This window comes from Amborella trichopoda, chromosome 7, assembly GCF_054954075.1.
Source record: "Amborella trichopoda isolate Santa Cruz 75 chromosome 7, AtrichopodaSantaCruz75HAP2 v2.0, whole genome shotgun sequence".
Lineage (NCBI taxonomy): Eukaryota > Viridiplantae > Streptophyta > Magnoliopsida > Amborellales > Amborellaceae > Amborella > Amborella trichopoda.
Window position 1 is genome coordinate 33,309,774 of NC_142342.1, and position 21,570 is coordinate 33,331,343.

A 21,570-nucleotide genomic window follows, 5' to 3' on the forward strand; every position below is an offset into this window, starting at 1 on the left:
TATTATATTATATTATTAACCCACCTCATACATGAGGTGTTTAGAAGGTGTTACATTAACACTTAAAGCCCACGTCCCTAGAGGATGTGGCACAAGAAACAAAAAGTGAAGGTAGAAAGAGCAAAAAAAATGATGGTCCCTAAGGACCAAATTATTTGTATGGACCATCAAAGGTAATTTTTTTTAATTTTTTTTATTTTTAAGTGTGCGATTGTTACAACAAAAGCGACCAGATTTTTATTTTCAAATTCTGATAGAATTAACAAAAATAACTTCGATATTATTCATTCGGGATTTATGGGGATGTGCTCTTGTTGATTTTTTTTTTGGTTTAGATATGTGATTTCTTTTATTGATTATAGAGCTGACCATGTTTAGATTTATTTATTGAGTTCAAAAATGATGCATTCATTGCCTTTTAGGGGGCATTTGTTAACGCCAAATGTAGGGAAAAGTTTTTGACTTTCTCCTGTACTGTTTCTTTCTCCGGTTTGAGAACGGTAGAAAGTGAAATAGTTGGATATCACTTTTTTCCCAAATCACTATTATAAAGAAGAAAGCTGTAGCTCATGGGTACCCTAGGTCTGGTACTTTCAGAGAAAATAACTGGCAGAAAAATAGGTTAGCTACAACAGATCTAACGGGCAAAAATTAGGGCTTATAAAAAGAGAACTCTAGAGAGGAAAAACTCTGCAAATCTTTGGCTCCCTCAACTACCAACATTGGGGACACTCCTTTCACTAATCTCTCCCTCTCATCGCCCATATCACCCTTGCTGCTGAAAAGCCCCATCTCTTGGCTTAGAAAACACAATAAGTTCTCTATTTTTCTTTGTTTTTTTTTTGAAGCTTGAACAATATAAACTCCAGATCTTATACTTTTGTTATGATTAGGATTTTCCTTTTGTGATCATTGAGTTCTGATCTCTGTAGTTTATGTTATTGTTTTGCCAGCATTTTTTAGACCCTAAAATATGTCTGAATAAAGCAAAAAAAAAAAGAAATAACGAAGAATCAAGTGAGGTTTTATTTCTGAGATTTTTTAGTAGGTTCTTCTTTTTTCATTTTTGTGATCACTTAGTTGTGATTTATGTAATCTCTCTTATTGGTTTGTCTATATTTTGGAGACCCTAAAATATGTCTAAATACAGCCAAAAAAATAAAATTAAAGAAGAATCAAGTGAGATTTTATTTATGAAATTTTAGGTTCTTCTTTTATCCCTTTTGTGATCACTGAGTTGTGATTTATGTAATCTTTGTTATTATTTTGCCTGTATTTTGTAGACCCTAAAATATGTCTAAATAGAGCCAAAAAGAAGAAGAAAAGAAATAAAGAAGAATCAAGTGAGATTTTATTTTTGAGATTCTTTCGGTTATTCTTTTTTCTAATTAAGCTCAAACAAGATTAACCCCAAGTCTATAGAAAAGTATTTTTTGTTGTTGTTTCTTTTATTTTATTTTTTCTGGTTATGCACAAAGAAGAAAATCCCCATATTCACAAAGTTTATTTTTTATTTCTGTTTTATTTTTCTAGTTTGATACATAAATTTTAATGTGGGGTTTCTGTGTATTGAGAAGTACTATTAGGAGCTTAAGAGTTTGATTAATTTGATTATATGTCTGTTATGTTAATTTTTTTGATTAATTGTTCATTGGTGCTATTGTTGATGATATTGTTTTTGTGGTGTATTATTGAACTAATTTTCATTTGGTTTTATGAGTTAATATTACAAGTTTTCTTTTATTCTTTTTATTTTTTATTTATTATTGAAAGCTTATTTAGGAGGTTGTATTATGCACTAGGATTTCATATATAAAATGAGTTCCATTCTATTGTTATTTGCAAAAACTCATTGTTCAACCCAATGAATACAAAACCAAATAACATAAACCCCTATGATTACATAAGAATTTTGGATTCACAAATATTGAGAATTAATAAGAGTAATTTGAATGGGTTTTGATAATATGCGTGTTTGCTAGGCAAAATTTGGACACACAAATTAAACAATCAACAAACACACTTAAACTTATTGTAGATCAAGCTTATAGAGAGTTTGCTACCAAATGGTAGGTGATATGTGGGATGTAGGATGTCTTAACTATTGACTATGTACTTAGCCAAAAAATTTGTATAAAGTGGTATTACTGACTCTATTTGTAAAGTGAATTTCTGCGATATGGATCAACATCATATTCCATTGAGAAATTTTTCACAGATGAGTGCTTTTCAATACAATACTAATTGCTCCATAGGATTGCTACCATTGGCAAAGGTCGAATATGGATCACCATCATATTCCATTGTGGCATGTTGGCTTCTCTTAGGCAATTTAGTTATTCATGTTCTCTATTCATATCTCTTTCTTGTTCCTTATACTTTTGGGGTCTAACATGACTTTTCTTGCTAGGGGTCATTACAAACCTAAACGTATCTTGCTTCTACTTTTTGTGGAACACAGTGAATGAATCATCTTTATTTTTCTTGCTACTGGGTCATTAGAAACCTACACTTATTTTGCTTCTACTTTTTGTGGAGGATAGTGAATGGATCATCTTTATTTTTCTTGTTAGTGGATAATTAGAAACCTGAACTTATCTTGCTTCTACTTTTTGTGGAACACAATGAATATATCATATTTATTCAATGAATATATCATATTTATTTTTCTTACTAGTGAGTAATTAGAAACCTAAACCTATCATGCTTTTACTTTTTGTGGATCACATTGAATGGATCATCTTTATTTTTCTTGCTAGTGTTTCATTAGAAACCTGAACTTATTTTGCTTCTACTTACTTATAAATTAGCTATATCGTGAATGGATTTTGGTTTGTTAATGTCTAGTAGTGTACTAAGAATGGATGTTAGTATTTTCAATGAATGGATATTGGTAATGTTTATTGAATGGATGTTGATGAGTTCAAAATATTTTTGTGTTTGCTTATCCGTAAAACAAATATTTTTGCATTCAGCGATTAAAATATCACCTGCTTCCACAACTAGCGAAGGTTATCCGTGTCATACTTGCCCTCGTTGTCAATTACCAAGCAATACGAGTACATCAAGTTCCCAAACGAACCTTGGTAAAGTGCACTTTAGGTGTCCATCTTGTACTTTTTTCCATTGGCAAGATGATTACATTGAAGGGATGAACTACACTGCAAACTTGAGGCCTTGTAACACACAACAAATGATGCAACCCCCACATTTAACAGAGCAAGTCATGGTTAATCTAGATGAAAGAATCATTCAAGATCCGATTGTAGATGCGTTGAGGTGTATCCAACAATATCAATTTTATTTATATATAACAAACACATTTATGTTTGTATTAATCCTTTTTAAAAGCAGTTGATTTATTTGTTTATTTAGACAATGGTTTTTGTAGGAAATACATTGTGGTCCACATGTAATTAGAGTATTAGTCAATGGATTTTGGTATATAATTCTACCAGTGTACTAAGAGTGGACGTTTGTAAATTCAGTGAATGGATATTGGTATGCTTATTGAATGGACGTCGATATTCGAGTATTTGGTATGTTTAATTCTTGCAGACCATATCGGAATGAGTTCTGATAATGTTGGAAGTAATTACCAATGGACAGTACTGCAAAATGAATCACTTCTAGAAATCAAGGCTGACTATGCAAGAAAGGGTATGAGAGCAAATGGGCAATTTGTTAGAGACGCGTGGGCAATAATAATATGCCACATGTGTCAACAGTATGGACCAGGGTTTCAACGACTAAGGATAAGAAATAGATTGAAAACTTTAAAAACACAGTATACTGTAGTCAAGAGACTGATTTCAAAATATGGATTTGGTTGGAATGAGGATAGGAGGATGATCTCTACGTCATGGGATGTGTGGGAGGAATATATTGGGGTACATGCTAAATCTGTAATCATTTCTTTTACTAACAACTAGTTGGTAATGTAGATGTTTATGCTCATTGTGCATTGTTGTTGTTCACAGCGACACCAATGGGCATTAAAGTATCAGAGCAAGAGCTTCCCTCCCATGAACAACATGGACCTAGTGTTTGGGGATGGGATTGCACAAGGAAATAGAAGGCAATCAGTATTAGATGGTGATTAGCACGAGTCTCAGAATGCATGGGATGATGAGCCCCTGAATGATGATGATGAAGTCAATTTGATGCATGAAGAGGAAGAGACAGGGGAGGAAGAGCCATGGGAGGCTGAAGAATTTGCTTCTATTGGCCGGAATACAAGGAGTGTCTCCATTTCTAAAAGGAAGAGGAATGGAAGTCAATCTTCAAGAGCAAGGGAATCCTCTCAAAGGAAAGAGACCATTTCGATTGCTCATGAATTGGCTGTTGTTGTTGGCTCACTATCGTCTTCAATGGATTGGATATTGGCTCATTCAGTTCTCTTCCAGATACGATGTATGGAAGTGGTGGCTGATGTTTATAAGGATGAGGGCATGGATCTACTTTTCTATATCAAGGCCGTTGACTTGTTTGCAGATCCTATGAAGGCTCGAATTTTTCTATCTATTGATTTGCAATATTGTAAAATGTGGCTCCGAACACATGTCCCCCAAGATTAGTTTCATAAGTTGCTTGGTTTTCAAACTCGAACTCTTGAATTCCTATCATATCAGGGAGGGAACTTTAAAATATCTTTCATAACTTTTGTGTGGAAGATGGTTGATTTATATTTTCCTCTTGAATTTGGTAGATTATATGAATGACTGTAACTTTCTCTTTTTTGATGGTTAATATGGATGTTTATGTGGTTGATTTTTGGTGGTTAATGTAAATGTTTATGTGAGTCATTTTTGGTGCTAATGTGGATGTTTATTTGATTAACTTTTTAGAGTTAATGTGGATGTTTATGTGATTGATTTTATAATCATTCTATCATTGAATATTTATGTAGGTGATAAACTTTTGGATATTATGTACTTGACTTGTAACCCCTTATATATTTGAATGCATGATAGACTTTCAATATGGATCCTTTTGATAGACTATATTATGTTGCATGTGTGACTGCCTTGAGTTGTGTCAGGTATTACTACCAATTTGTGATACCAAGGAATCTAGTTCACAATAGTTATTTCACCAGTCTTGCATTTGTTTTGTACTTACTTTAGTCCTATGAGATCAATTGTTTCAATTTGTTGCTTGTGTGGAATTTTAAAAGACGGCGATCTACTTCGTAATTCACAATATATAGTGGTAGAGGAACAAGTTGTTATATTCTTGTACACATTTGCACATAATGAGTGTAATAGAGTGGTGCATATTCAATTTCAGTATTCTGGGCAGACTATTAGCTATTACTTTAACACATTCCTAAATGCAATATTGGACTGGCCCCATATTTTATCGTCCCTACCTCAAATGAAACGCACAACACAATCAGAAAGAAGAAGACATTCTTCCCATTTTTCAAAGCGAACATTCATATCTAATATTTTAAAATGATGATGGTATTCGTTACAATTGCTTACAAGTAAATGTCTTCTTTTAGGATTGCGTTGGTATGCTGGATGGGACCTACATTCTTGCTTGAGTTCCTATTTCCCTGCAAAAATGATATCGTAATCGGAAGGGGGAGCAATATCAGAATGTTTTTGCTGTAGTTAACTTTGACATGTGTTTCACATATGTACTAGTAGGTTGGGAAGGCTTGACAATGGACTCTAGAATTTACATTATGCAATTGAGATGGATATGCATCCATTATCAATGCCTCAAGGTAATACTGTTTATTATTTATTACTACCAGTTGCGAATGATAGACACTAATATATTGTCTATATTTGGTGTAGGAAATTATTATCTAGTGGATGCAGGTTACTCCACTACACATGGGTTCATTACCCATATCGTGGGGCAAGGTACCACCGTAGTGAGACCCAGAGAAGGAGAAATCCAAGGACATCACAAGAGCTATATAATCATCGGCATTCATCATTAAGGAATGTCATGTAGTGCACATTCAGAATTTGGAAAGCGAGATTTCCCATCTTAAGGTCCAAAGTTTAATACCCAATTGCAACACATGTCAAGATTGTAAATGCCACCTGTATTTTGCGCAACTACATCAGATCGAGGAGAGCACAATATCTTTTGAGCAACTACAAAGCTCTTTGGCCGAAATATTTTTTGAGCATCGAGTTCTTAGGCAAGTTAGACTAGATATCGAGATGTGCTCAAGATAAGAAGAAGAAAGCGAAAGTGAAGAGGATGAAGCAAGGGAAGAAGTTGAACAACTGAATTCCCAAAGTACAGTTGACCATAACTTTGGGGTACAATTGAGGGATGAAATTGCCGTGCAAATGTGGGTTGCATACTGACGACGTTACAATCATTAGTGAATTAATAAATGTTAGTGTGCTATAAGTTTGCCTTCACTCTCTCTCTTTCTCTCTCTCTCTCTCATCTGTTTTTCATAAAACCACCGTGGTGAACTTTTGATATCGTTATGTACTCATCTTTTCTGGTATACTTGTGTGGTTGAAATTTGAATTTTTATTGACGGTATTTCCTAAAGTACATATATGTGAGATTAAATTTCAATATTAACCATACATTGTAAGAAATGCATTAGATAGGTAGTAGCAAAAAACATTTAGTCATAAATATACATTACCCGTACCAAATCATGGAAATACATAATGAACGACTAAAACAGACAGTTTCGTGCTTTCCCAGCATTAACATTACTAAACATGAGAAATTAGCAGCACTACAGTTTATCAAATAGGGTTCCCAGCATTTAGGCTACCAATTTTCATTTTCTCCCAGATTCTAGGAAAGTCAGCAGTAGGGGAGAATCCCAGGGAAGCTACACAGAATGTTATCAAACGCTCCCTTAAGGAATTTCATGCCATGATCAAAAATTAATTTTATGCTAAGCTGAAAATTTTCATAACTGATAATGGAACTGAATGTACAAATAGACTTTTTTCTTCATATTTGATTGATCATGGGATCATTCACCAGATGTCATGTGTAGAAATTCCTCAGCAAAATGGAATTGTTGAAAGAAAAAACATGCACCTTCTTGAAGTAACACGTGTCTTATTGTTTCAAATAAATATTCCAAAATCATATAGGTTTGAGGGTATTCTTACCACTTGTTTCAAATGAATATTCCAAAATCATATAGGTCTGAGGGTATTCTTACTACTTATCCTTTGATAAATCGATTGACGACTAGAATATTGGATAACGAAAGTCCCTATGAAATGTTACATGGTTGTTCTCCAATTGTTCATCATTTAAAGATATTTGAATGTGAATGCTTTATGCACTTATCAGGAAATCTTGGAGACAAACTTAAGCGATCCATTAAATGTATATTCATGGGATATTCATCTACTAAAAAATATTACAAATGCTATGACCCAAAAACTAGACGAATGTATATTTCACGAAATGTTGAATTCAATGAACATACACCTTATTTTCAAACTGATAAACTTCAGGGGGTGATTAGCAAAACAACCTCTACCCAAGATCTCTAAAAAATGAATGATCCCAATTCTAGAGTCAAAATCATCAATAGCACCATGTCTAATTAGGAAATACCTCAACCTGTATTGAAAGAATTCATTTTTGAAACCCCAGAAAACTCTAAGAGGAGGAGCAATCAAATGAACATTGGGCGAAAGTCTATCTCAAGACTTCTTGCTAAGACGATCTGGTCCTGTTACTTGACCACTGGTTTAAAGGATTACTATACATATCATGCCAAGGAAAGCAATCACAAAGCACGTTGCCCAATTGAAAAATATATGACTTTTAACAAATTATCTCTTAAATATAGTGTTTTTTTGGCCAAAAGTTTCTCAACTAAAGAACTTACTAGCTTCAAGGAAGCTAATTCCTATGCAGTATGGAGAACTACTATGAAAGAGGAACTTGTTGCTTTAAAGAAAAATCATACTTGACATATCATTACTCTTCTTAAAAAGATAAAACTTATTAGCTGCAAGTGGGTCTATAAAACAAAATACAAAAGTGATGGAACAATTGAGAGATACAAGGCAAGACTTGTTGCAAAGGGATTCACCCAAATCTACAGTATCGACTATATGGAAACCTTTGCTTATGTGGTTAAAATGAATATAGTGAGGTTTAACTTTCTATTGTTGCAGACAATGACTGGCCATTGTAACAATTAGATGTAAAAAATACCTTCTTCATGGAGATTTTGAAGAAGTTTACATGACACTTCCTCCTGGTCATCCTCAAGAAGGCAATAAAACGTTGGCTTGCAGGCACATGAAAATAATCTATGAGCTTAAACAGTAATATGTTTTAGATATTTTATACGAAACTGGCAAGTTAGGGTGTGAATCTATTGACACTCTATTTGAGACAAATTATAAAGCCAACACAGATTGAGGCAATGTTTTGGAAGATATTGTGATGTTTCAATGTTTGGTTGGTCGGCTTATATATCTCACTGTCACTACACTTAATATTGCTTATGCGGACAATATGGTAAGTCAATTCATGCAATATCCAAAAACTGTTCATCTTGAAGCTGTCAATAGGATTTTAAGGTATCTTAAGTCATCACCTGGAAGATGAATTTTAATGAAAAAGAATGGTCATAGTGATATTCTTACCTTTTCTGATGCTGACTGGGCAGGTAGTCCTACATATAGGAGATCCATCACATGACATTGTACTTTTGTAAGGGCAACCTCGTACTTAGAAAAGTAATAAACAGTCGGTGGTTGCTCGATCTAGTACAAAAGATGAATACAAAGACATTGCAACTACAACCTACGAATTAATTTGGCTAAAATCTCTTCTCAGAGATATGGAGTTCAATGTTTTACGTCATATGGTTATGAACTGCGACAACCAAGCTACTATACATATTGCATCAAATCCGGTATTTCATGAATGGACTAAGCACATAGAAGCAGATTGTCATTTTGTGAGAGAAAAAGTTCAAGCCAAGGAAATTGCTACTCCTTTTGCCAGAAGCAAAAATCAACTTGCTGATATCTTTACAAAAGCTACATGCAAAGTATAGTTTCAAGAAATATTGAGCACGTTGGGCTTGACAGATATTAGCACACCAACTTGAGGGGGAGTGTTGAAACCATGTAGAACTATTCTAGTGTGCAGCTATTCCCAAATCTGTTACACTATGGATATCCCTTATTTTGGGAAACTAACTGGGAAGAATATATTTGTGATATATTTAGGAGATATTTGGGGAATTAGTTTCTATCTTGTTAAGTTCTTATATTATTTATATAATCCTTGGTGAATGAAATAATGAGCACAATAGAATAGCCCTTCAAACATAGATGTAGGTCCAAGAGACCGAACTATGTAAAACTTCTTTCTCTTCTCCTCTTCTTGCCTCTTTTCTCAATTTATTCTATACCAAAAAAAAAAAACAAAAAAAATCTATAATTTGTTTGAGCACCACCGAAAAAATGAATTGGGCTTTTCTGCCTGACCTCGGGCGTCAAAAGAAGATTCAAGATAGACTAGGCCTTGCGGCAAGAAATTTTTTTGGCACGGGTCAGGTCCAGACCTAGCCTTAAATGTTTTCGTGCCGGGCCAAGGGCCGACCTGGCAGGGTTCAAGCTTGGAAACCCTACTTGCAATGAGGGGATTTGGCCATGATAAGATTTTATCTTGATGGACTATCCCTTAACCCATTTTCCTAGTCTCTATCTAAAGAAAATAATTTATATATGGTTTTTACCTATATTATAGAAGATGCATCTCGAAAATCCAGTAGAAAAGAGTGTTATGAAGTTGGAAATCCTTCTGATTGATCATCTTGATTTCAATATGTATTAATATAAAAAAAAAACGCTCAAGTTTTAAAAATAATGCATCTTGCAATAAATTATCTGGACCTTCTATTTTCAAAATTTTCAAATGTTTATAGATCTACTCGATCTACACTGTTTTTTTAATTTAAATTTCATAATTTAAATTAATCTTGGATTTTCAAGCCCCTATAAGATTTTCGATACCGAAACTAGATGTTTGGATAAAATTTAGAAATGGACCTTACTTGTATAGCATATGATAGACACCTTATATGAACTTGGCCCATCTAAAAGTTGTAATATTCGCATGACTATTTTTTCTCCCTCTTTTATTTATTTATTTATTTATTGTAATTAAGGGGGGAAGACAGGTTTCTCTCGAAGCTGAAATTTCGCTCCCCAGTAAGTGGGCGTTAAGGAGCAATAAGGGGAACTTTTTAAGTACATACAGCCCATTCAACAAAAGCTGCCCACCCATTAAAGCTCAACATTTAATTTCACACATTAAGTAAGCTAGTATTTACGTATAGAAGGTGAACACCTTGGTGTATTGTGCCCTATACACCATTAATGTATGGCGTACTTTCCCTACTCCAGGGGATAAGAAAGAGGGCACGTATACTATGCTCCCTTGGGAGCATAGTTTATATTTTACTCCCTCGATAAGAAGACTTACTTGGGCGGAGGCTTTCAATTTGAAAATTGAGGAATCACCTAAAAATCACTAGATTATTTTAAAAAAAAAGAAAAAAAGAAAATAAAATTTGAGTTTTCTAACACAGATATCACTTTCTAAAAATTGGATGGTCTCTCTTTAATCTTGAAACATTATTTTTTTCAGGTGTATAGAGGACAATTAAGCCCTCAGCTTCATAAAATGCCAAGTATATCCTTTCTTCCAAAATTACCCCTGATTTACCGAAATTAATTACATACCCGTTGTTTCTCACCCTAAGGAGAACCCAGCATCATACCAAGAAATCCAAATTGCCTGGAATTGTGTTGCGTGTTTTGTTTGTTACCCTTCAAAGAGTGAATTTAGGGGTGGCAATGGACCTTGAACATACCCGGCATGAGGGGTAGATCTGATCCGGCTCTGGTTATGGGTTTGAAAATGAGATCCGGTGGGTCAGGCATGGGTCCAAATCTTGAACCCCAACACTATTTGAGTCCGGGTCCAGTAATATTTTTTAGTCTCAATACATTACACATGTTTAAATATAGTTCAATACATAGATATTTGAATTTTTGGGTCGAATTTGATCGGATTCGGGTCCGGTGAATTCATCATGATCGGGTCTGGGTCTGGCTGGGACCGTTGCCACCCATATCAGAGTGATCAAGAGGGGGAATTGCAGCTCGATTGCAAACTCAAATTTCCTCTTCTAGATAGAAGCGCATTCTTTATAAGAACATTTTATTGGACTCATAGGTGAAGACATCCGACTTCCCTCTAATTTTCTTGAAAATTATGTGTGCGTCTCTTATTTTATTTTTGTTGTTATTATTAGTAATGAGAATATGCTTTCATATAATAGTCATTTTACCGTTAACCTTAATATGTCGTTTGGATCCTGTCAAATGCAAGACTAGGTTTTGATATAATTTACACTCTACATTCCATAACTTCATTGTTATTATTACATGGCTGTATGTTACAAAGATGTCACAATCACTTTAGTCATCGGATATGAAATGCAATAGATGAAAGTAAGTTACAATATTTGACAAAATTTATTTTGGAATTTGTACCCTAAACAATGGCACATTTTCAACCACTTAGTTTTTTTTAATGAGTGTGTCCTTTATGTATCAAAAGTAAATAGTTTTATTGTACATATTTTTTATTATTACTAAGGATTATAAAAAGTACTAATACCGAGCCATTATATGTACTCTCAAACATGTGGGATTTATCATTTTTCCAAATACCGCTAAAAAAAAAAACATCTTTGACTTTCAGCAATCATCATTGCCCCTCTGACAACTAGAGATGATTGTGACAATTTTTTTCGCATATGGGTAAAGGCTCAATTGTACACTTTCCCCCGTATCTCTGGTTTACTTTAGACCATGTAGTCTATACCTCTCAACCATAATATGAGCGATCGCTATTTAGGACTCTATTAATATGCACTAAACCTACTTAAGGATAAAAGCATCATAAGAGAGTATCAACAAAAGTTTGTAGATTGATAAAAGCTTATTTTCATTTCCTTTTATATTACATTTGCTTCAACTTGGATTGGGTACCTACAAATCCACTACATGACAACAAAAAATATATAATTTTTTTTTGAATGATCACAAAAAAAAAATATAAATTCTCCTGTGAACTAACGGCCGAGATGGTAGGCTGTACAGGGTGTATTATATAGCAAGAGGATCACAACCATTCGTGAACGCCGGAAACCATACACCTTTTGCGGGTGGCTCATAATCAAAACAGCTCTTGATCACTGTGTTTCATGGCTCCTCCTCTTTCTTTTCATTGCACGTCGAAAGAGAGAGAGGATGTGAGTTTATGTATCGACTAGGGGCGGAAGGGGGTGGCCGGAAGCCCTTAGGCAGGCAATTCTCAAATTCCCGATCTCCATAAACGTATCGCTTCTCTTTCGATGTCGTCGGGGACAAAACAGTCACGTATTCCTGCGTTTTCGAGGCTAGATGGCTCACAGGGTGAACATTTCTCGTCGCCTTAATTTTTCGACTTAAGGTTTCCGGTGAGGAGATTAACAGAAGGAGGATAACAAAGATGACAAGTAACGCCGTGGCTAATGTGGTAGTAGAAGGGGCAGGCATAGGCATAGGCATAGGCATAGGGGAGAAGAGAGGAAATATGGAGGAATAGGGTGAAAATGTAAAGTTTAAATAAGGTGGTGGTCAATTAATGTGCTCGTGAAGACAGGGTGGACTTGGGCAGATGGGTAGAGGGAGGTTTTGTTAGAGAGAAAGAGAGACCAGCTAAGCACTTGGGAATAAGCGTGAGCAACCAGTCCTTTTGACCAGCCTCCAATGGTGATGCTCGTGCATCTTCATTTCACCCCATTACTCTTTGTCAAACCCTTATTACAACACCGCCTCCTTCCTCTTTTTTTTTTTTTTTTTTCTTCTTTTTTGAGTTATTTCTGTACGGACTGTAAATTTTAGGTACGGACTTTAAAATTCTAAAATGCTTTATTTATAGGCAGAAATTCTATTTTTTATTTTATTTTTTTAATTTTTTTTTAATTTTTTTAATTTTTTTCAAAATTGCTTTTCGGTCGACTTGAATTTTGATTTTGTTTCTTTTTAGTTTTTTAGTTAGTAGGTGAGTGCCCCAAGCTTTAAGGGACTCCTACATTGACGGAAAAAACTTTAAAAAAATAAAAAATAAAAAATAAAAAATAAAAAATAAAACAAAGTTCAGATTGACCAAGAGGTAATTTTGAAAAAAAGAAAAAAATAGGCTGACTAACCTTCTTTGTAATTTTCACCAATAAATAGAGCATTTTATATTTTATCTAAAATTTAAAGGTTAGTACGTAAATATTATTTTATATATATATATATATAGATATATTCTCATAATCACTTTTAAGTTTTAACTATGAGCATGTATACTATTTTCCCTTGGGAGCATTGTTTACTTTGTACTCCCTAAATTATTTGACCGACTTGGGAGGGGATTGCTTCAATTTGAAATTTTGGTAACCGAATTACTAGATGCTTATTTTCAAAAGAAAAAAAAATTGAAATTTGAATTTTTCTGACACTTAGATCTCACCTTTTAAATATTGGACGGTTTCTATTCAATCTTGAGACATTATTTTTTTATATGCTTGGATTAACAATTAAAAATTCTTTTTATTGAGGTTAATCTATGTGTTAGAGAAGTTATATCCCCAAAATTTGGGGTTCTAAAATTATTCCTAGGAGAGTTTAACCCGAGGGAGTAAGTGGCCAGTATACTCCAGAGGGAGTGGAATATCTTTTGGTTTTAACTATTAAAAAAATAATTGCAAAATATAATGGTACAATAGAAATCAAATCTGCATACCATTAGGCGAAATAAACAACTAAATTGTAGTTGGAATTATTAGCAATCGATTGTGGTTTAGCAAGAAATTAAGCGTCATGACAGTGGGTGTGCAATATTTGAAAAGAAAAGGGAATACTAGATCTCCACCATCCATGTTATTTAGTGTAATATTGATTTGTTAGATCTCCACCATCCATGTTATTTAGTGTAATATTGATTTGTTACAATGCAGTAAAGCTAAAGGAAATTATTGTTTTGCTTATTTTTATTTTTGGGTAATAGACAAAAAATATTTAGTAAACAAACCTTGCTAAAAGCCATGATTTACCATCACCAGTTAATACAAAATAAAAATCGTAGCTTCTAAAACTAGTAGGGTAGGAAACATATTCAATGAGAGTATTTATTTTTTTATACATGTAGGTCACAATCATTATTGACTGTTAGATCGGACGGTTGATAAAAATTTTCAAATATTATGATTAATTTTTTTTATTGGATTTTATATTTAATGGCTAAAAAATAATTATAACCTCTATATTTCAAAAATAAATAAGCTTATAACATACAATCCTCTAATATTATAATAGCTTTTTAACATTAATAGGGCAAAGAAATTTTTTGGGAAATACACAACGATAAAACTCTATTTAAATTATAACAATTGGAATTTATCTTGAGGGAGCCAACCCATGATCAAACTGACCAATCCATTTCATTTTTTTCCAATTTTTTTTTTCTGATTTATTGATTCCTACAAGAAATACAATTAAAAGGAATAAGAATATGTCAACCCTTGCATTTTTTTTTTTTCTGATTTATTGATTCCTACAAGAAATACAATTAAAAGGAATAAGAAAATGTCAACCCTTGCATTCCTTAGCCAAATTTTGTCACTTTTTCTCCAAATGTCACGTGGTAGGTGTCGCTGTACCTACGTCGAGGTGTTTTCAGCTGCACACTTCTACTCTACCGTGTGGACACATCCTGGCCGTCTGATCAACTTTTTAATTGCTTTATTTAGTTGAGCGAAACTCTGAGATATGCCACGTGGTTCCGTCAATCACTTCGTAAGATAGGAAATCAAGTGCCTACGTGGCTTGTAAATAATGACGCTCTAATCAATTAAAATAAGTGCCTTTCAAATAGTGTCCAAAAATATTATTTTAATATAAAAAATATTTGTGATGACCTAAAAAGTTTATTTTTATGTTTAACTATAAAATTTAAAGATTAAAAATAGTACAGATTAAATAGATATATAAATACTTGATAATATCTAAAATTGATGGTCTAAAATCGAGATATACATTATAAAATGCTTTATTTCCAAAGCTTGAAATCTATTTTTTCTCATGCCCATATATCTTGAGGTTGAGATGATCTAATTGAGCGTTTTTCATTACCAAACAAAAACAACATCTTTTAATGAATTTTTGTGGTGAACCTTAATTTGGTTGTTTACTTTTATAAAAACTTCTTCCTTACTTTAAAATAAAACCCCTTCCTCCATTCCCACGGATAAAATATGAGAAAACCGACTTTCAAGTGCTATAAAATGTTTAAATTGGTAATTTTTAACTCGAGAAAAAGATTATTGGGTCTAAAATTAGTAGAAATTGTGACCAACAAAATTTATATAAGGAATTGGATAAATGAGACCATTTATTTTTATCAACAATGTCACAGTCATTATTAACCATTGGATTTAAAATCAGGTGATTGAGGATGTGGCATTGACTGGGTACAATATCCAAGATAAAATTTCTCGAATGTCGTGACACACTTTTATCTATAGGATTTTATATCCAATAGCTAAAAATGATTATGACTTTTTTATACTAAAAATAAATAATCTCACAAAAAAAAATAAATGGTCTCTCGTTGTTTGAATACAATAACTAGAGTCTCAACATTAAACAATTAAATTAAGGTTCAGCTCAAACTTTGCATAAGATGCAATCTTGGTTTCGAAAAGTCTTAAGGATAGTGCGAGAATCTAATTTTATCTCTAATTATAAAATGTTGAACTCCAAAAAACGATTCAAATCAAGCAAATCTATAAATACATGGAAATTTTGAAAATGGATGGCAACAACCAAGCAGTAAAGTACACCTTCCTCAATCGACGTGGCGTTTTTGTATTTGAAATTTATCGGCGGATATTTTTTTGGCCACGTCAATTATCTTGTCTTCTCTTTGTTGGTGAGTCAGATTTTTCTTTTGTAGGCTCACTGCCTCAACTTGTGCTTTGATACTATTCAAAGAAAAGCACCTCTTCTACAACTGCTTTAGATCATTTGATATTACAATTGCTTGATATCATTTGATATGCGCAGATGGGGCAATCAACAGTTGTTTTTCTAGGCCTAGAGCTAAAAATTATGAGGAAAATGTTTAAAAAAAGGATGAGGTTTCTATATTGCTTAGGCGTAATGAAAACAAAATAAAGCCTTATCTCAAATTCTTGTTAAAAAAACACTTTCGACAACGAAAATCGCCATGATAGCTTTAAAATTAATTTCAAACACTGATAATGAAATTAGAAACTTAAAAAAAAGTACAAATCATGTGGATCTATGAACACTTATTTTTAAGGCGAAATGGATGGTCTAGATAATTGATTACAATAACCACATTTTTAGAGTTTTAAATCCTTTTTGTTTTTACAACCGTAATGTTTACACCAAGTTGATCGATGTAAATGTTTTCTAATGCTTGAATAGTAATTTTCGATGAGTTATAGAGTGAGCCTTTACTCATGCAACCCTATCAAACCATTTTCCTTAAAAAATTGTTGATTATATCAGAACTGACTAATTCAGATCAGGAACTAGTCAGACTGATCTAGATCCCACCTGATATCTATTAAAGGCTGGTTCTCTCTATTGACCGGTTGGTTCTTTGACAAAACTGAGTAGCCCCAATTTTATTTTTGTTTTTATTGGCTGGTTAACTCAGCTAGGTCGCTTGATCTGGACTGCTGATTTGCAGAATTAGGCTGGTTTTTTAGATGGGTAATCAAGGTCACCGGTCTGTTTTTTTTATTAACATTGCTATAGTGAATGTCAAAAGGACATAATCAAAATTTTATTTACTAATTACTGTTTTTGATTCGAAATGGACGATGTGCTCCTCAATTTTTGCCTTTCAAATTTATTACCTAGGTGTTGTGAAATGTTCTTGGTTATTAGTGGATGCCATCAGTTACCACAGCTACCAACAAATCAATTAACACGGTCTAACATTTATCAATAAAAAAGCCGCCCACGGTCTAACATTTATCAATAAAAAAGCCGCCATATGTATTATATTTCATACAAATTCATTCTTGTGAGCTATTAGATTTTGATGGTCCACCCCTTGTGGGTGGATCGACCTCTATAAAACTAGATTGTTTGTTATAAATAGATACATAAGAAATTTTTGGGACAGAGTTTTGTGGTCGAGAATCTATTCAATCTTGATACATATGATTTTATGTAGTTATTTGGGTTAATTTTCAATTAGATTTAGATAATCACAAGCGTAGAGAATCAAAGGAGTAAGACACATGTAAAAAAGGGTGTTGTATATCGAGAAAAATATATGCACGCACGACATACCTCACCCAACACTTTCCTATCTTTTTCTTTCACTAAAAAGTGGTCATAGAGCCACATCCATATCTCTCTTCCTTATTCCAAGAAACCTTAGCAACAAATCCCTATTTCAGTGAAAGTGAGACCTCTCGAGCCATCAACTGAGGTTCGAGAAACTCTCCGTATGAGGTTCGAGGAACTCTCCGTACATGAAAGGGGGCAATGAGCATGGGGCAAAGGATATCGAATCGATAAAAGGTATTTAACCTCTATACAATATTTGTATATGTGCATTTTGTTGTTGTTTTCGCTGGGTTGTGACAACTGTGGTGCTAGATCCAAACATCTCAGTGGAGGTTCGCATCTCACGTTTGATTATCCCGCTTTGCTCAACACAACACATGGTTTATAACCTTTGCGGCTCCATTAGCTCATGCAGCATTCTTATAAATGGACAGTGTGATGAGTTGCATCAAGAGTCAATGACGCCCCGAGGCACAATCACGCGCACTAGGCACATGCAAAATAGTTTTGCCATGCTCAGCACTCGCTTAACCCATATTAGTCATGTTTTCTATGCCAAAAATTGCAGGCTTGGGTCAAGATGATAGAGGCTCGGTTTTCATAGCCTAATGTTTCAAGTTACAATCCTATGTAACCTTATCAAAAAAAAAAATTGCCTCAGTGGGTGAAAAATCTCTTGATTGTGACCTTTGCAATAAGTGTGTGCTTGCACCCTCAATTGTGTGGTCCCTTGGGGTGATCCTACTTTGACATTGTGGACCCAAACGTGCACAAAAGCCGTGTAGTCTAACACCAAAAAACAAAAAAACAAAAAAAAGAGACCCACATGTGTGAGCCAGGCACAGCTCTGAGTACCTCACAGTATAGTTGCAGCATAACATTTGCGGCCATAGTAGCATGCCCAAATTGTGTGGCCTCATTGGGAATTTGGTGCCATACAATGTGAGATTTTGGTACGGCCTCATAGGGGTGCAATCACACATGTACAACCTCAAGGCAGCACACATGTGGTGGAACCAAATGACTAAGGCTATACCTATATGGCCTCAGCCATACACAAAGTTTTGACTACAGCTGCATGTCTCCTAGATGCAACTGCATGATCACATTTTATGATTGCATTTTCATAGTAATCATGTGTAGCCTCGGGAGGTGCATTTTCAAAACAAAAGAGACCCACATGTGTGAGCCAGGCACAACTCTGAGTGGACAGTGGCACCATAATATTTGCTGCCATGGTAGCATGCCCAAATTGTGTGGCCTCATTCGGGAATTGGTGCCATGCAATGTGAGATTTTGTGCGGCCTCATAGGGGTGAAATCACACATATACAACCTCAAGGCAGCACGCATGTGGTTGGTCCAAATGACTAAGGCCACACCAATATGGCCTCAGCTATACGTAAAGTTTTGACTGCAGCTGCATGTCTCCTAGATGCAGCTGCATGATCACATTTTATGATTCCATTCATAGTAATCATGTGTAGCCTTAGGAGGTGCATTTTTTTTAAAAAAGAGACTCACATGTGTGAGCCTGCACAGCTCTGAGTACCCCACAACATAGTTACACCATAACATGTGCGGTCATGGTAGCATGCCTAAATTGTGTGGCCTCATTGGGGATTTGGCGCCATACAATGTGAGATTTTGGTGTAGTCTCATAGGGGTACAATCACACATGTAGAGCCTCAAAGCAGCACGCATGCGGTTGGACCAAATGACTAAGGCCACACCTATATGGCCTTAGCCATACGCAAATTTTTGATTGCAACTGCATGTCTCCTAGATGCAGCTGCATGATCACATTTTATGATTGCATTATCATAGTAATCATGTGTAGCCTCAGGATGTGCATTTTTCAAAAAAAAAAAAGACTCACATGTGTGAGTCAGCACAACTCTGAGTACCCCACATCACAGTTGCACTATAACATGTGTGGCCATGGTAGCATGCCCAAATTGTGTGGCCTCATTGGGGATTTCGTATCATACAATGTGAGATTTTGGTGGGGCTTCATAGCGGTGCATTCACACATATACAACATCAAGGCAACATGCATGTGGTTGAACCAAATGACTAAGGCCACACCTGTATGGCCTCAGCCATACACAAAGTTTTGACTGCAGCTGCATGTCTCCTAGATGCAGCTGTATGATCACATTTTATGATTGCATTCTTATAGTAATCATGTGTAGCCACAGGAGATACATTTTCAAAAAAAAAAGAGACCCACATGTGTGAGCCAGCATAGCTTTGAGTACCCCACAACACAGATGGACCATAACATGTGTTGCCATGGTAGCATGCCAAAATTGTGTGGCCTCATTAGGGATTTGGTGCCATACAATGTGAGATTTTTGTACGGCCTCAAAGGGGGCAATCACACATTTACAGCTTTGAGGCAACACGCATGGGGTTGGACCAAATGACTAAGGCCACACCTATATGGCCTTAGCCATATGCAAAGTTTTAACTGCAGCTACATGTCTCCTAGATATAGCTGCATGATCACATTTTATGATTGCATTCGCATAGTAATCATGTGTAGCCTCAGGAGGTGCATTTTCAGAAAAAAAAAAAGAGACCCACATGTGTGAGCCAGTATAGCTCTGAGTACCCACAACACATTTGCACCATAACATGCACGACCATGGTAGCATCCCTAAATTGTTTGACCTCATTGGGGATTTGGTGCGATACAATGTGAGATTTTGGTGCGGCCTCATAGGGGTGTGATCACACATGTACAGCCTCAAGGCAGTATACATGTGGTTAGACCAAATGACTGAGGCCACACCTATATGGCCTCAACCGTATGCAAAGTTTTAACTGCAGCTGCATGTATCCTAGATGCAACTGCATGATCATAGTTTATGATTGCATTCTCATAGTAATCTTGTATAGCTTCAGGAGGTGCATTTTCAAGCTCAATTCTTAAAAAGACCGAGGCAGCACGCATGCACTCACACGTATACGGCCTTAGTCATACATAAAGTTTTGATTGCAGCTGCATGACTCTTAGATTCAGCTACATGATCACAATTTATGTTTGAATTCTCATAATAATTGTGTGTAGCCTAAAAGGTGCATTTTCAAGCTCAATTTTTAAAATAGGCATAACTTTACATCCTGGTGTCAAAATTTGTCTGATAATACATGATATTAATCTAAGCATGAACATTAGAATACAACCGGTACGGTCTCAGTTGCTAATAACACTTTTGCATTCATGACACCCTTTGTATGGCATGTGGACCAGCCATGTTGAGCCAATCCGGTTTTGGGAGTTGATATGGGCTTTGACCATGATTAGATTGTGCCTATAGTGGGATTTTGTATTAGGATAGAGACATGCACTTGATGAAGATGGTTAGGATTTCAAGCCTCTAAAAACTTCATGGTGATTATTGGCACTAGCCAGAAAGATTGCAAATTTTTCAATTTGAGTATTTTGGAGCTTTGACTATCTTAATTCTAATTGATATGGTTTTGATGTGATAAATTTTTTAAATTTGTAGATTTCCTAAGTTCTTTTAAAAATAATATATATGCTACAACTTTTAAAATTTTTCATTTTTAATCAAGAATTTATTCCATAAAAGTATTTTCCAATTTACAAACAAAGGTTATGACAAATAATATATCTTTATACAATGAACTCAATAAATTCTCCATTCTAAGGTTTATGTAAAGGTGACAGCCTTAAATAATGAATTGCCTAGGGTTTTGATGGTAGTATTGTCGGGTCTCTTGGTGAGGTTTTTGACTCCATTTTCACCAAAGGGTAGGGGCTCAAATTTCCACTGACTTATCACTTTATTTATCCAAAAAGAAAAACAATCCTAAATAATTAAAGTAAGGCGCATCTAACCTTCCAGAAGATATGGTTATTCTGCGAAAAGCTGCTATGATGGATTGAAAATCTATTTTCTCCACTAAATATGAAATTTAAAGTTTAAAAAATAATGGAGATCAAACAAATCTATAAACACCTACAAATAATAAAAATGGATGGTCCTGATAATATGTTACAATCATTATTTTTAGATCTAAGGGGATTTATCATTTGGAACATCTTTCTTCATGTTTATTTCTTCCTTCTTTTTTCAAGATAAAAATTTATATAGAGCTGAGGCTCTAAACAATCAAAT

General features: G+C 34.6%; 1 protein-coding gene across 1 annotated transcript; it reads left to right on the forward strand.

The window, feature by feature from the left end:
- Positions 1 to 3,491: 3,491 nt before the first annotated feature.
- Positions 3,492 to 4,103, forward strand: LOC148781356 (L10-interacting MYB domain-containing protein-like). Its single transcript, XM_088871051.1, has 2 exons — positions 3,492 to 3,890; positions 3,981 to 4,103. The coding sequence occupies exons 1-2, from the start codon at positions 3,492 to 3,494 to the stop codon at positions 4,101 to 4,103; spliced, it is 522 nt and encodes a 173-aa protein (XP_088727177.1).
- Positions 4,104 to 21,570: the final 17,467 nt, after the last annotated feature.